We start from the raw sequence: 15,909 nt of genomic DNA, 5'->3' as shown, positions 1-15,909 counted from the left end.
TGAGACGAGTGAACTTGAATGCATCCCTACCCCGGCACTTTCAAGTTCTACTCAGTTCATTGTCGTAGTTGATAGGCTTCAGGCTCTAACCGCAGCGGTGAGTCTTCTTCCTCGTCATTTATTCCCTTACTGACGTTTATCGGATTGCCTCCTCAAGCAGGCATTTATCGACAAGCGAGTTTCGTCAACTCGGACCAATCTCGTGCGTAATCACAAATTACGATTGGCAAAGGATCCCTGCGTAGCCTAGGAGTGCTATGAAAACACGAGCACGATAGACATGGGTTTATTAAGTGTGTACAATTGTTCGTCCATCTACGCTACTAGCACACCAGTCAAGTCATTGAGCCGCAAGTCAGCGAACTTCATGCCATTACGAAGCAGTTCTTGATCTTCTGTTTCAATACTTCTCCATTATGAGATAATCGACTGTAGATCATTTCGATGTTACATTGGAGGAAACAAGATTAGTCTGTTTGGATGGCGATTGACCTGGGCGAATTCTTCCTCTCTGGAATTGATACTCATGTGTATCATGTAACGACGCACCCTTAGGCAAGCAGCAGTCGTTTTCGTTGCCGCTAAGTCGTTCAATGGAGATTACGAGCGCCAAAGCACCAGTTCTCTCCACGTGGACTTCGCAAGGATTTAGTAAGAAATCTTGAAGCATTGCTCTCTTTTCCCTCACTCGTTCGCCTTCGTTCGCTTGCTGGGGACATTTGCGATTTTCCAGGCTGCAACCTGTAGCGATCACACTCCCTAATTGTGATTTTTCCAAACGTCTCACCGCCACTCATAACGACTCGGACATAGCTGCTAGGATACCAAGTTCGATGTTAATTCAATGTTGTGGCCAAAATTCGACCATGCGTGGGCCTTTGTTTATCCAGGTTCGTCGAATTTACCCTCCAGGCTTGTGTAGGGATCCCAATTCTGACTTCCTGCCAATTGTTGTCGTCAAGTTGCCATTCGCACTCCTTTGTACTCCCAATTGTCATACTTACTTGGTTTAGTACCTCAACTTTTCTGGGATACTTCGTCTTCGCTCGGACCAGCTCTCTTGCATTGTATTTTTTGCAAATTGAACGCGCCACTGTGCCACTCCTCCGTGCTACTACTGACCTCAGGCTATATAATGCAGTTGTCGAAGGGCCTGACTACCCACACTTCCCTTGCCGCGCTATTGACCTCCATTACTATCGCTTTCCTTACCCCTCTGTTCTTGCTTACTCGTCTTCGGGTCAATGTCTCATAACCTGAATCGTGGTCAGAGATTTGACACTGGACAGTACCACTGTGCACCTACGCCATCGACACCTTCCTCAACGTCGTGTCACGGCCGCAGCTCAACGATTGCGGGGGTGAAAGGGCTTTGGCATAGAGGCGAAGAACCCCAGGAAATCATCGGAAGTGACTTCACTAGCTCTACCTCCTCTTCATCCGCCTATGAAGACACCAGTAATGCTCGCGAGTTCGAGGAGTCCAAGCCGAGTTCCTTCGGCATCGGTACATACATCCAAGAGAAGGCATTGGCTGCGAGGGAATTGTACCTCAGACAGAATAACCTCCCCCTCGAGGTCCCCAAGCTCAACCCTCATGCATCAACGTTCGTGCCACAACACGTTCGACCTCTCACGGTACCTCATTCGAACGCGCTTTCAATGCAACCTCCACAATGGTCCCTTGTCTTCGCCAGAGGTGCCCGAGGCTCACCCGAGATGCAGGATGTCGTAGCGAATGAGCTGATCAACACCTTTCCTTGGAATTTGTACGAAGTCCCACAGCTGGCTCAACACTTTTGCTGGATGGGCGCGCTAGGCACTCCGCACCTCGCACCGTTCGCTTCGTCAGTGAATAGAGCTCTCAGTGGCAGGGCAGGGGAGCTTGCTCACGACTTCAGGAAACACCTACAACTATATTGTCATGACACATTTATGGCATTTTGGGATATGGTGAGTCACTCTATCCCTCTCGTTCTCAGTTGGGGCTTACTCCACATGTCCAGGCGTACCCAAGCGCTATAACGTTCCAAACCACTGACGCGTCTTATGTTATGTCCGCAATTTATCTGACGTCTTTCATGGGAGACCTGTTCAAATGTGGCTTACTCCTCGCAGGGCCAACCATGGGTTGTCTGCGAGTCCTCCTCCGAAATACCGTCTCCCTTGAACACCTAGAGGCCATACGCACCTTTTTGATACAAGCTGGCAAAGGTCTGTGGTTTACGAACCCTTCGGAGTGTGCCGGTGAGAGGTGGTCAGTGGAGTTGGGGCGATCGGCTATCCCTGCGTTTAGGAATGACTTCTGGAGCCAAACGATGAAAATGACGGAGACATCTGGAATACTGCGGACACCGAAAGACGGGGAAATTAGGGAAATCAATTACGAGATCATGGGGATTTTAGACGTGTGATTTTTTGTAGGGTAGAGGGTATGCAATGTGTATCGTACGGGCTGTGTAATTACGATTGAAAGTTATGGGGATAGCTGATGATCCATATATGAGGCACCACCTAAGCTACGACTGATGTCTTTGTCCTTAGGAGTTCGCTATATCTGCAGAAGGTTCCACCCGATAATCTCTTCTTACATAGCAGCAACTCATTCACAAACCATGGTCCGTAGGGTAAAACCTGGTAAAACGCGATGCGCTGCGGGATCATCAAGCCGCCTCACTTGCGAGTCCTTCGTCAACTCTTCCTTGGCCTTTCAATATCCCAAGAATACCAGTAGTATGCTCACCATTTTATCAAGGGAAACGCAATTGGGGGAAATGCAAACATTACGCCATATACATCGGTTCTTGGCATATTAGTCTCGACGCAGCTCGAGGTCGATACGTACTTGAGGATCAGGATGGATTCGTGTCACCAGTCTTTTCCCCCAATTCATGGGTAATTACCACCAAGTTTATCTTCCATCAAGCTCCATCGGGTCAGCTTGCTTGGCGCTGGGTGAGCGCTGATCCCATGGTGAATGCCGACGGCCTGATCATCCTTCGATCGCACTCATTCTGACTCGACACAGGGTCTTTGCCCCGTGCCCCACGCAGCCGAGCACCCTTAAAACGTCCTGGAAAAGTGTTCATAGAGTAATTCTACTGATGATCTAAGTGTATCATGCACAATCCTTTTCACCCCGAACCCGCGCCACCAGGCTTTGCGACAGGAAAGATCGTACCGGAGGAACGAGCCTCGTATGTATTTTACTTGAAATACACTGGTCGCAGACGCTGAACAAGGTCTAGCATTCTTTCCCGGATCGTGTTTCATTGGCTCACTCCGCTCCTACAAGTTGGATTTTCTCGGCCGTTGGAAAAAGAAGGTTTGTACAATACCTAGTATGATGCAGCTTGATTGGGTTTTGAAATCCATAATTTATAGACTTATGGGAGTTGACGCCTTCAACCCTTTCGACATCACTGGCCCGGCGTGTGGAGACGGAATTCTACTCTCGATGCCCTCCAGAGAAGAGACCTGCCTTCTTAAGGGACTTACAGCCTAAACAAGGGCCGCCCAAGACAGACGAATCACTGTTCAAAGCTTTGCACCGTGCCTTTCTCATTCGGTGGTGGGTTTCTGGTGTCTTTTACTTGATTGGGGGTATGCGAACTCCTTATTTTTTTCATTCTCTGCTGAACTGGTATACCAGAGACCCTGAGAACAACTACTCCACTCGTTACAAAGGTTTTCCTGACCTGGCTGACGGAGTCGTACCTATATCACCAGCTGTCCCAAGCCTCTAGGGATGCACTTGGGTTGGAGCGACCAAAGGGAATCGGATTCGGCATTGGATTGGCGTTTGCCATTTTCGCAATGCAGCGTAAGTCCATGGTCGTCATTTCGTTCGCTGAACCAAACTGACACGTCCCACAGAGTGTGCTAGCTTGGTGAGTCCTCTAGCTTTCAGCACAGTATCGTAGTTCTGAATGGACCGCTTTAAGTTCACTAATCATTTCTACATGAGTAAGCATTCAATTATTTCGGTTATTGTGTGGTTGTGTGGCTTAACTGATTTTGTTTCCATCTTGTAGTGGCGATGACGAATGGACTGCGCGTGCGGTCTGCAGTAAGTGACCATCCATGCTTCCAACACTGTCGGCATTGTATTAATGTGCTACTTAGCTTGTTGGCAACATCTTTCGGAAATCTCTCCGCCTATCCGGACGTGCGCGAGCGCAACATGGTGTTGGTCAAATTACCACCATGATATCCACTGATTCAGAGCGATTGGATGCATTCTCGTCAACTGCTCATGGGTTCGTTCCGCAATTTTGGCCCTATAATGTCTTGTGCTAACCGAGATCACTTTATTACGACACAAAACACACTACGTACAACGTCGCTCAGACTTTGGGTTGCTCCTATACAGGTACTCCAGTTCTATCCATTTTTACGGAAAAACGAATATGTTAACCCTCCGTAGTTAATCCTTTGCATTGGTCTCCTCATCGGGAACGTGCGTTTTTGTTCCTTCGTTCAACTATTTAAGTAGAATGACAATCATTAAACCGCTCTTTCTTAGTTAGGGTATTCTGCACTTGTCGGCCTGGGCGTTCTCATCTTTGGAATGATACCCCAAGGATTCCTCGCGGCGATCATCTTCAAGCAACGCCAGAATGGAGTAAAATTCACTGATGCTAGGATGAGGTTGACTACCGAGGTTCGTATATCTATCTGTCGGAATATCATGAGTGATACACAGAATACTGATTGGCTGCGACGATGAATAGGTTCTCCAGGGGATACGTATACTCAAGGCCTATGGATGGGAAACGTTCTATGCTCATCAGATTGAGAAATGGAGGCGCAAAGAGATCAAGACACTGAAGATCTCAGCGTAAGGGGAACAACTGACGTCTCTGTGACGCTATGGTTCTAATCACCTCATTTAGGGCGGCGACTTCAGGCCTCATTGCTCTAGTGGGAGTTATCCCAATTCTTTCCGCTATCCTCTCGTTTGTGAGTAATGACCACATTGATAAGTTTGTGTCGGCTCTCATCAACTCCTTCGCCTCGTTAGATTACATACGCTTTAACCAACCACGATCTGAACATCGCCGTAATCTTCAGCTCGCTCCAGCTTTTCAATGTGCGTCATCATAAGTTTACTTCCATTCAGTATACTTATACGAATCACAGGTAATTCTCGTACCTATGGCCACGTTCCCCATTGTTCTTGGTTCCCTTTCGGGTGCGATAGTTGCTCTTAACCGCATATCAACTTTTCTGCTTGCGGAGGAGCTTCCTGAGCCTTATCCTATCGACGTGAACAGCAAGTATGCAGTCGATGTCGACGGGGATTTCACTTGGGAAGTTACAGAAGGGGTAGAAGAGAAGTTTTCCCATCCGAAAGAAGGTTCAGAATCAAACGAGGAGAAGGTCAACTCCATGAAAGATGTCAAGCAGAACGAAAACGACCGGGTCTTGCCTGTTATTGCCCCTGATGGCGACGAGAAGGGAAATAACGTCGCCGGAGAGGAAGAGGATAAAGCACCGTATATTCTGAAGGGTCTCAAGATGCAGATTGAACGAGGTCAATTCGTTGCTATCGTCGGCCGTGTTGGCTCTGGTAAAGTGAGCAACAGGGACCCTGCTATCTTTTCAGAAATGTCTGCTAATTGAGTGCTGTCCGCTTTCCATAGAGTTCGGTATTGCAGGCATTAATTGGAGAGATGCGTAAGACAAGCGGATCAGTATGTTTATGACTCTCGTCTTGTCGAGTTTCGATTATCATAATTGGTGCTAGGTTACTCTCGGAGGAACGATATCGTACGTTCCACAGCGTCCTTGGATTCGCAATGCCACCGTTCGCGAGAATATATTGTTTGGCCAGCCTGCGGACGAAGTTCGGTGAGTTTGCTCCCCTTCATACAACCAGCCGCACACTAATGGTGCTGTAATGCTAGATTGCGTCAGGTTATTCAAGCTTGCAGTCTGGACCACGACTTGACCATCCTCCCCCAAGGCGAGGAGACCGAAATTGGAGAGAAAGGCATCAACTTGAGTGGTACGTCTGTCCGGCTTTCGCATTCCTGGTGATCATACTGATGCCGTCGTCGTTACTGCATGCAGGTGGTCAGAAGGTGACGCTTCATGACGTTGGTAGTTTCTCCTGCTCAGTTGCTGATACGCACATACTAGGCACGCGTTTCACTTGCTCGGGCTGCTTATTCCGATACAGATATCGCGATTCTTGATGACCCCATCTCCGCTGTCGACGCCCACGTCGGCAAGGCCATACTCGAGAATTGTCTTCTATCAGGTCCACTCGCTAGTCGTACCCGTATTCTCGTCACACACGCCCTTCACGTCTTACCCAAAGTCGATTACATCTACGTCGTCGAAAATGGGCAGATCGCTGAGCAGGGGACATACGCAGTTCGTAGTCATTCGGCATACATGCTCTGCGGCTAACTAACAAAGACGTCGTTCGCTACAGGATCTTGTAGAAAGCAATATTGCATTCGCCCGCGTACTTGAAGAATTCGGTTCTCAAGGAAATGAACTAGGGGTGCCAGGGCAAGCCAGCTGGAAACTCACTCAAGCTTCGGAGGGAAAATCGCAGGGTGGACCGCTTGACTCCCCCTCCCAGTTGATGCAAGACGAGGAGCGAGTCACTGGGGCCGTTACTTGGGAAACCTATTCGAAATATTTCCGTTACGGCGGAGGCATCTTATGGGTGCCTCTGATTGTTATCTTGCTCATCGTGGACCAATGTCTCTTCGGTGAGTCCCCTTTCCATACTCCTTGACGTGCGCTCCCTCATCTCATCTCCTTGTTAGTTGCAACCTCATTGTTCCTTAGCTTTTGGACATCAAACACTATCCCAGGATTCACTCAAGCGAATTACATGACGGTGTATGGCCTTCTCGGAGTAGGCAACGCACTTGCTTCTTTCTCTGTCGCGTTGTCGTTCTTGTGAGTCGGGTCACATCTTCGGGCTGAACTGTTCGATTTAATTGTATGGCGCCCTTCAAGCCTGACAGGGCTGATAGCTGGCTTTAATCTCTTCCGTAAGGCATTGGCCTCGGTATTGAAGTCTCCAACAGCCTTCTTTGACACGACTCCGATGGGTAGAATGATTCTGACGTCTGACTGCCCACACATGTGCTTATGAATATTCCTAGGTCGTGTTTTGACTCGGTTCTCCAAGGATCAAGATGTCCTCGATAGTAAACTGCCTGCAGTTTTGTACTCCGTAGGTCGATTTGGCATCCATCGTCTTTATCTATTTGACCAAGGTCCTTGTTCTTTTAGTTCATGGCTACCATAATGTCTATGTTCGGAACCGCTGGCCTGGTCTTCTATACTTTCCCCTATCTGGGGATAATGTTTGCGCCAATGGCAGTCATTTATTATGTGATTGCCAAGTACTACAGAAGGACATCGATTGAAACCAAACGTTTGGATTCTTTGATGCGCTCCAGGCTTTACGCGTCTTATTCTGGTTCGTACAACCCATCCCATGATCGCGCTATGACTTATGCGGGGATGCCGCCAATAGAGGCCCTGACGGGCTTGCCCACCATCAGAGCCCATAGGATTCAGGTGAATATTTAACCGATCACACACAATACACAATGTAGCTGATCTCGTCGTGAAAATCAACAGAAATCATCAATCGACGCAACTGAGCATGACCTCGACATGCAGAACCGTGCTTACTATGTAACACTTAGTATCCAACGATGGTTGGCTATTCGTTTGGATCTTTCAGCGAATATCCTCATCCTTGGCATCTCGCTATTCGGGGCTGGGTTCCGTGAGACGATAGACCCGTCAAAAGTCGCCCTCGTGTTGACGTACACACTCTCTGGTGAGCCTTGGTCATGTTTCATCTGTAAACGCAGACCTTTTGACTTGGTTGGCCTCCTCAAAAGTCGCCTTGTTGTTTAGTGAGTCTCAGTTAATATTTCTACTGATAACCTACTTGTATTTATCATTTTCGTGTTTTCCAGCTCAAGTTGTTAATTTGTTCGCTGAGAACGAACAGAATATGAATTCAGTCGAAAGAATGCTCGTTTACACCGAGCTCCCACCTGAGGGTGATCAAACAAAGCCGAATGACCCACCTCCTTCGTGGCCCTCCCAAGGAGGGATTGAGTTCACTGATGTGAACTTCGCCTATCGAGATGGCTTGCCTTTGGTCTTGCGAGATGTATGCTTCCAGGTGCGACCGGGTGAGAAAGTGAGTAAAGTTGCTGTACTGCCCTAAACGGTGTTCCTCAACGTGTGGTTAGATAGGGATCGTTGGGCGAACAGGGTCCGGTAAGTAACCACCCATAAGCGACCAAAGTAGTTGACCGAATCCTCATCACACACAATAGGCAAGAGCTCGTTGCTCCAAGCCCTATTCCGGTACGTAGTCAGTGCCGACCAACCTTTCTATATATCTAAGGAACGCGAATAGATTGACGGAGCTACGTGCGGGTACAATCGCCATCGACGGTGTTGACATTAGGAGTGTCGGCCTCGACGTACTCCGAAGTCGGATGGCCCTTGTTCCCCAAGACAGTACGCTATTCTTGGGTACTTTACGAGAAAACTTGTGCGAATGCCCTTTGTTTTGTCATGCGTTGTATATTAATGACCAACCTAGGGACCCGCAAAAGTCGCGGACAGATGCAGAGTTGATCTCTATACTTCAGACCACTGGGCTGCTACCCCTTGCCGGCCAGCAGAATCCAGAGTCAGAGAAGAAGTTTAGTCTGGACGCGGCCGTCGGGGATGAAGGTGATCCACACCATCATGCAGCTATTTCCATTCGCTAACAATGAAGTTTGAAGGCCTGAATTATAGCGTAGGCGAGCGGCAACTTCTCTCCCTCTGTCGAGCACTAGTGAAGAATAGCCGCATCATCGTTTTGGTAAGTTGCAGAATGTCCCGTTTACCCAACATATACTCAAGCTTGCATTCTTCTATTAGGATGAAGCCACAAGTAATGTCGATGTCGAGACTGACTCTCGTATACAGCGAACAATCCAAACCGAGTGGGCATCCTCTACACTCATTTGCATCGCACATCGTTTGAACACGATTGGTAAGTTGTGGCTAGCCCTTTTTGCACTATGGAATATATCGCTCACTCTGAATGTCAGCGTACTACGACCGCGTCTTGGTTATGGATTCAGGACGAATGGTCGACTTCGATACCGTTCTGAATCTATTCGATAAGGAGGAGAGTATATTCCGTGCCCTTTGCGACGAAGCATCGTTGAATCGCGAGGACATTCTCAAGATTCGCGCCAGCGCGAGTGCCCAGTCGAAAGATCTATTGCTGTAACGGCATCGCGGACGCTTGAATGGAATGCATTATACCTACCGAGATAACCCCCAAGCTTGCACCACTGCTCTACATATACCACCGCTCATACACAACATATCCCATCTAATCAGACATAAATTTGGACTGTACCCTTTATTAGCATTGAAACACGAAGATGCAAACCTCCGCTGGTGACATGATGGCGGCCAAAATTATGGCGCCCTGATTCGAAACGACCCTGAACAATCTCCCATCTAACTGCGTACTACAACATTAATGCACATTCGTTCACTACTATCCCCCAGCACTGCTCTTGTGCTGGTCTCACTGGTCGCCGCCTCGTCTGCCTCGGACGTGGTTAACTTGACCGCTCTCTCTTTCGAGACGGTCGTTGGCCCGGAGCCCCTCGTTCTCGTTGCATTCTGTACCTCATGGTAAGTTGATTAACTTTCTGATGCTTTTAGCTCAAGGTTGATAACCAGATATTATCTGCGCCAGGAGTGGGCATTGCAAGGCTTTGGCACCGCATTACGAGGAGGCCGCTACCGCTTTGAAGGCGAAGAACATCAAGATCGCCAAGGTTGACTGTGTCGCAGAACCAAGCTTCTGTGAGGCCCATGAAGTCCAGGGATACCCGTACGTGGCAGAATACTTCCGCTTGCAACGCTAGAATCTAACAAGGCTCATACTGTCCTCGCATCCTCAACAGAACGCTGAAAGTCTTTCGTTATGGTTCCCGGGTTGACGGTTATCCTGGGACACCTCAGGCTGATAGCATCATAAATTACATGGTCGAGTAAGCCCTCCAATCTTGCTACCGCATTCGTGGGTAGTACTGACCCGCCTCCCCCAAGGCAATCCCTCCCCGCAGTCTCCGAAGTCACCACCGCCAACCACGAAGAATTCAAGAACGCTTCTAACAATAGCAGGGTCGTTGTTACCATTGCCTACGTCGCCTCCTCGACAGAGAGCCCTGCAGTGGAATTCAGTGCCGTCGCTGAGAAACACCGCGACCGTAGTGCCTATGTCTTCGGTCTTTCTACTGATGAAGACGCCATTGATGCGGCGGGCGTGACGCCACCAGCTATCGTGGTATACCGCAGCTTCGACGAGCCCAAGACCGTATACCCTGGCCTCCCTATCTCCGCAGTCTCAAACCCTGAATTGGAGGAATGGATTTCTAGCCTCTCCGTCCCCGTCATCGACGAAATAAGCGCAGAAAACTACGCCGTATACATCAACAGCCCCAAACCCCTTGCCTATCTCTTCCTTGATCCCTCTTCCCCCGACAAAGAAGTATACATCGAAGCGATCCGGCCCGTAGCTCAACAATACAAACCCCAGGTCAACTTCGTCTGGATCGATGCTGTCAAGTTCGTCACGCATGCCAAGGCATTGAATCTCAAGGATGTCAAGTGGCCCGCCTTCGTTATCCAAGACTTGGGCAGGAAGCATTTGGCATATCCTCTGGATCAAAGCATGGACGTCACACCTGAGGCTGTGGGTAACTGGTTGCAGCAATTCCTCGATGGCAAGCTCGAACCCATGCTGAGGAGTGCGCCCATCCCGGAGACTCAGTATGGACCTGTCTCCACAGTTGTTGGCAAGCAATTCAACGAGATTGTCCTGGATGACTCCAAGGACGTCTTCGTTGAGTTTTACACTACTTGGTGCGCGTAGCTTTGACTCATGACCACTCATGGGAACTAATGCTTCCATTAAGGTGCGGACACTGCAAACGGTTGAAACCTATATGGGACTCCCTAGGGGAGAAGTACGCTCCCCTCAAGGAGAAAATTACCATGTACGTACCTATACACGACTCTGCCCAGTAGCAACTCACTGACCCAATTTTCATCTGCGTCTCTAGTGCAAAAATGGAGCTATTAGCAAATGAACTACCACCTTCTGCCCCCTTCCGTGTCTCCAGTGTCCCGGCCCTCAAGTTCAAGCCTGCTGGATCGCGCGAATTCATTGATTATGATGGCCACCGCACCCTCGAGGACTTCATTGCTTTCGTTAAGGAGCACGCGAGGAATAACCTTGAGACGCCGGTCGTTCCTACCGAGGGCGAAGGAGTTGGGCAGATACCATTGGGTGCTGAGACCCGGTGAGATGACCGCCAATTCAGAGCGAATGTCGTCGAGCGGGTGTAGCCGCTGGCGGCGTGTACTCGGACGTTTAGACATACCTATACCCTGCGCGTATAACTCTTTTTTGCTGGCGCTGTTGCAAAGGAGCCAAATACGATCCCCATACCATAGTACAATCGAAAGGTTGGGATCCGCTAGCGTAGACGGGGGCATCGTATTCCAGGCAAAGTCCACGTCAGTTCTCTCACCACGTACCTTCCATCGATATCTTCTCGTAGGGTAGTTAAGGGCGTCGTTCGCAGTGAGTGCAAAGCTAGGAAGGGGCATTGACGTTAGGGGTGTTAGGGCCGCTGCAGCTAGAGGGACAGCGGAAAATGCAGCGGTGATACTGGCGACACTCGAAGATTTGAATTTGAGGCCTCGGCGAAAGCGGTGGTGATTGTCTGGGCAGGAATACATGTTGGAACGCGAATTCTGTGGATGAGGAAGGCGAGACAAATCAAAAACAATAGAACAATCAATCGGTCTCTGATAGTAGCTGAGAAATCATTAGAGACGTAGGCTGTCGGTCGCGTAGAAGAGAGAAAATTCATATGTCCATGAACAAATTTACCAAGTAAAAGCGTTCTACACGGAGAGCGGTGCCCCGGTAGTACACAAGATACAATTATGACCCAACTATTAGCATTACGTCAATTCAGACCAAGAAATAGAGCTATCCTCCCACCCCCTTATTGATATCACAGTGCCACGAAGGCAGCAAGACCGAACGAAACAGCGGTGCCGAAGTAAGAAAAGGATTTCCAACTGACGACACCACCGTTGTTTTGACCAGAGGAACCACTAGCGCCCTCAAGGAGATTGGGGCATTGGGGTGCATTCAACACGTTGCCATAGTGGCTAGCAACCCATAGGGCGACACCGTTCGTCCAGCCAAAGCCAGCCTATTCATGTCCTTTAGTCATCTCAAGATTTTAAAGACTGTAATACAGTACCTGGACTACATACTCTCCTCCGCGACCTGCAGAGTCAATGTCAAGATTAGAGAATTTCTCGAACATCTATGGTGTCAAGTGTTAGCAGCTGGTATTAGCGACATTTTCAGTGTCCCACTTACGTTGCCAGTGTTTGTGAGGCTCTGGGTAACGTTCAACTCAGCGTCCGACAGCCTAGGTACAAGACCGGGTACCTCGCCTCCGGTGGCACGCCTGATAATCAGCTAGTAAATACCGCTCCTCTAACCCATGAAATAAACGTACCAGCTGCAAAATGCACTAGTTATGTATCTGTTCGCCAGTTCTCTTTGAAGAATCTGCGCCCAGCCTTCACCTTGGGTTGCATTCCCGCCGTTAACAACAGACCCATCAAGCCTGTTCAAGTCTGCTTGCGCCCCAGTCAATGTTGCATTTTGTGTCTGATTAGTCTGTTCGTGTAATGGTTGCCCAGGAAGCTGGTTTTCCTCGAGACCAATTTGGCCCCGAGGAACCAAAGTGAACGACGACTGATCGGAGGCTGGCGAGGCGATAGCGCCAGATGTGAGATTGGAAGGGAGATTACGGAGAGCTTGCAAGATGATGTATTGATGCGGAGGCCATGCGTTCGGCGCGTCCCTATAAATAGTGTCAACCATGTCCCAGCGTCCAGGGACAATGACATACCACTGCAAACCGGTATCCAAGAAAGTTGAGGGGTAGGTACCGTTGTAGCGATTCATGACCATATTGACAGTGGAAAAGGCCCCAAAAGCATTTTCGGGTGAGCGTAATAGATCGTCAGGAATTATACCAGCCCACAGAGGGTAGAAGTGGGCCGCAGAGAAGAAATCACTTTGAGTATTCGACGTGAGATTGAAATCGTAGAAGGCGAGTTTCGTGGCATTCCAACACAAGTCCAAGATACCTTCCCTCAGGTTGGTAGCAGCGGTGCGGTGACGGGTTGCAGCGGCTGTGTCGGCCTGAGAGTAGAGATCAGCGAGGATAGTATGGGCTTGATCTATTGGATTCAACGTAAGTCAGATCTTCGTTGCTAGCGGAGGGTGACGTACACAGGATGCTGTTCAGGTCAATAGCAATAGTGCCTCGAACATTGAGGGTACGCAGGCCAGCATCACCATGGGTGTTTGGCTCTCTTAACCAACGAGCAGTGTAATCCCATCCGGTTTCGGCACCGCTGGCAAGCTCGGCGTAGAGATTGGCACGTTGACTCTCATTCAAGGCCGGTAACTCGGGGGTATTGGCGGTGATGTAATCTGGATCGGACAGTGAGATCTAACATTAGACCAGGGATGCCAAGAATACTCACCAACGATGTACGACTCTGGACGAGGAGCCGTGTTGTTAACGTTGTAGTGTGACATTGTGTGAATACGCCCAGTGGTAGGGCTAGTGACGTTCACTGATCGGTTTTCTTGCCACCAAGTGAGTTCTCTCTGTTAGATTGGTTAGTAAGAGCACCTGGTACCCCCGAGAATGTTCCCTTACCTCCGCCAAAGGTAGAGCGCGCGCTAAGATCGATGTATCTCCCGAAGCGGTAATGTAACGTTCGAGCATCTGGAAAACGGGCTAAGTCCCCAGAAACAGACGCTCAAGGCATGCTTTGAGAGTCTTACATGAATAAAGACCGGTGGCTGAGAGCGGTTAAGGTCTGTCCGGATAATGTCAGCGAGTCTGCAGAAACACGAGAAAGTACACTAACAATAGGTGCGGCCGCCATTGGGAATGAATCCGATGGTTTCAATTTCGTCCATGAAGTTCTGAAGTGTCGCGTTAACCACCTCGAATAGCTCCGACTCAATGAGGCCTTCGACAATCCAGAAGCTGTCCCAATAGTATTGTTCACGGAAGCGACCACCTAATATGACGTTAGCATCGAATCATATGTCCTAGAAAACATCATGACATGCCTGGCACAACAAAGGTGTGGTTCAACGGAATCAAAGAGCTCTCGCAAGTCGCACTTGGGCCCTGGCCACATATCTGCGTTTCGTTCGTACCTCGAGTGAGAGAATTCCAGTAGGTATGGACGATCTGCGTCCAACTCCTGACCACAGGGTTTGTAACATTATTCAAGAATGCTGGGCTGTCTTTGAAGCCAGGTAGGGTAAGAGCTTGTAGTTCAAGGCCCTCCCCCCGGAAAGCATCGTTGACAAAGTTCGTAATTTCCCCAAAGGTCGGCGTAGAGCTGAGATTAGCAAACTCATTAAGAACTTCCTGGGACCGCTTGCTCGTGGGCTATTTGAGGAAGCGCGGTTCGTAAGCTCCATTCTGCACGTGTAACTTAATACGGCACGCCCACCTTGTCAACAAAGGTTTTCGCATCCGGGAACAGGCCAGCAAGGTTGACGGTTTGAAGTAACTTCAAATCACGTGGTCAATACGCGACTTCTGAGGAATTTCGAAATGGATTCCAGAATCCACACACCTCTCCAGCACAAAAGATCTCACCTGAGGAAGTTGTGGTTCGCGTTAATCTCTTGGGATCTCAACCACAGTCCAACTTCACTTACCAGGGCACCATGCTTGCCTTGGTGGCAGCTGGACTTGAGAGGGTAGGCTAGCGCCTGACGAGGCAGTCGGGCTGGCGACCGCGGTGGAAATGGGCAATGACAAGCTCGTCGCAGACTGTCCTGGCGCCGTCGCGGATGAAGTTTGTGCAAGGGCTCCATGGGTAGTCAATGCGACCAACGTCGCCGCCAACGAAGTCAGCATTCTTCTCGGGCTCGGAGGGCGTCCACAAAGCTGGCAGGAGGGCGAGAATCAGTCGACCTCGATGTAATGGGCCAAGTGGTTGAGAGAAGTCGACCTCGCACGAGGTCGAAATTTATATCAGCTTCGGCGTTCTGTCCGCAATTAGAACGTCCATCAGACCGGAGCCATCACTCGGCGCAGAGGTGGATTCGAAGGCGCGTTTCTGGTCACAAGTTCGCTGTGAAAGTCGTCGACATCAATGTGGTTTATGCCAATGGGGATCCGACGCGAAAGCTTGACAGCAGCAATACACGTTGGGGTGGGAACACAGCGACAACCCCGCATTCCCGGTCTAGGTGGTACTCCACTACAAGCAAGACAGATGAAAACTACCGGCGGCGTCGTGTGTCTTGCGAATATGAAACGCTGAAACAGTTGCTGTCCCAGGCTGTCCCGGATCTCTAGAAAATCGGGATTGCTTGGCGTCACGATCACATGTTCAACCAAAACATATTGTCCAAGAATCCAAGTTGAAGTGAGTGTCGTATGCCGTGGAAGGATATATGTATAGCAGAGTTGACGCAGGGACGGCGGTGGCGATACAGGAGATTGATCATGTAGGAGGCGTCACGAGAGGAAGCCGGTCGTCGAACTTTGCGCCTGTTACCTATGCTTCAAGCATGACGAGCGTGAAAACACTGGTGTCTAGCATATGCGCGAAATGGAGCTGTTGTAGTGCTTCTCAGCTGTGACTCTTACAGTAACTACTCCACTTTGACTGTTGACACCTTCATTTTTCAGTCCTTCAACACCGAAGCAGAAACACGGACATATACCAGCTGTATCGGCAACCAACAATAGGC

The 15,909-nt window shown here is 49.4% G+C and overlaps 4 protein-coding genes across 4 annotated transcripts; 3 read left to right on the top strand and 1 right to left on the bottom strand.

Moving 5' to 3' along the window:
- Positions 1-1,244: 1,244 nt before the first annotated feature.
- On the top strand, positions 1,245-2,413 carry PC9H_010954 (uncharacterized protein; the record flags this gene model as incomplete). Its single annotated transcript, XM_036780444.1, has 2 exons — positions 1,245-1,952; positions 2,006-2,413. 2 exons carry the CDS (start codon positions 1,245-1,247, stop codon positions 2,411-2,413), a joined length of 1,116 nt encoding a protein of 371 aa, XP_036627827.1.
- Positions 2,414-3,119: 706 nt separating this feature from the next.
- On the top strand, positions 3,120-9,285 carry PC9H_010953 (uncharacterized protein; the record flags this gene model as incomplete). The annotated part of the gene is made up of 35 exons (XM_036780443.1): positions 3,120-3,196; positions 3,248-3,324; positions 3,384-3,602; positions 3,652-3,836; positions 3,944-3,965; positions 4,034-4,068; positions 4,125-4,258; positions 4,350-4,371; positions 4,426-4,458; positions 4,525-4,662; positions 4,733-4,839; positions 4,895-4,961; positions 5,023-5,091; positions 5,142-5,576; positions 5,645-5,695; positions 5,749-5,852; positions 5,909-6,009; positions 6,075-6,085; positions 6,144-6,380; positions 6,442-6,727; positions 6,785-6,920; positions 6,981-7,075; positions 7,130-7,200; positions 7,260-7,449; positions 7,507-7,550; positions 7,614-7,818; positions 7,853-7,897; positions 7,961-8,190; positions 8,243-8,270; positions 8,330-8,360; positions 8,413-8,550; positions 8,602-8,735; positions 8,789-8,868; positions 8,928-9,042; positions 9,101-9,285. The coding sequence occupies 35 exons, from the start codon at positions 3,120-3,122 to the stop codon at positions 9,283-9,285; spliced, it is 4,137 nt and encodes a 1,378-aa protein (XP_036627826.1).
- A 258-nt stretch (positions 9,286-9,543) lies between these two features.
- PDI1_5 (protein disulfide-isomerase precursor) lies at positions 9,544-11,381 on the top strand (the record flags this gene model as incomplete). Its single annotated transcript, XM_036780442.1, has 6 exons — positions 9,544-9,701; positions 9,766-9,903; positions 9,977-10,063; positions 10,122-10,937; positions 10,991-11,071; positions 11,138-11,381. 6 exons carry the CDS (start codon positions 9,544-9,546, stop codon positions 11,379-11,381), a joined length of 1,524 nt encoding a protein of 507 aa, XP_036627825.1.
- Positions 11,382-12,100: 719 nt separating this feature from the next.
- Positions 12,101-15,067, bottom strand: PC9H_010951 (uncharacterized protein; the record flags this gene model as incomplete). Its single annotated transcript, XM_036780441.1, has 14 exons — positions 12,101-12,304; positions 12,356-12,421; positions 12,478-12,568; positions 12,620-12,970; positions 13,019-13,352; positions 13,405-13,608; positions 13,662-13,788; positions 13,841-13,909; positions 13,969-14,003; positions 14,055-14,210; positions 14,263-14,590; positions 14,655-14,714; positions 14,781-14,803; positions 14,866-15,067. The coding sequence occupies 14 exons, from the start codon at positions 15,065-15,067 to the stop codon at positions 12,101-12,103; spliced, it is 2,250 nt and encodes a 749-aa protein (XP_036627824.1).
- Between the last annotated feature and the right edge of the window lie 842 nt (positions 15,068-15,909).

Source organism: Pleurotus ostreatus, assembly GCF_014466165.1.
Source record: "Pleurotus ostreatus strain PC9 chromosome Unknown scaffold_8, whole genome shotgun sequence".
Taxonomy (NCBI): Eukaryota; Fungi; Basidiomycota; class Agaricomycetes; order Agaricales; family Pleurotaceae; genus Pleurotus; species Pleurotus ostreatus.
This window is presented reverse-complemented; position numbering and strand designations above follow the sequence as displayed.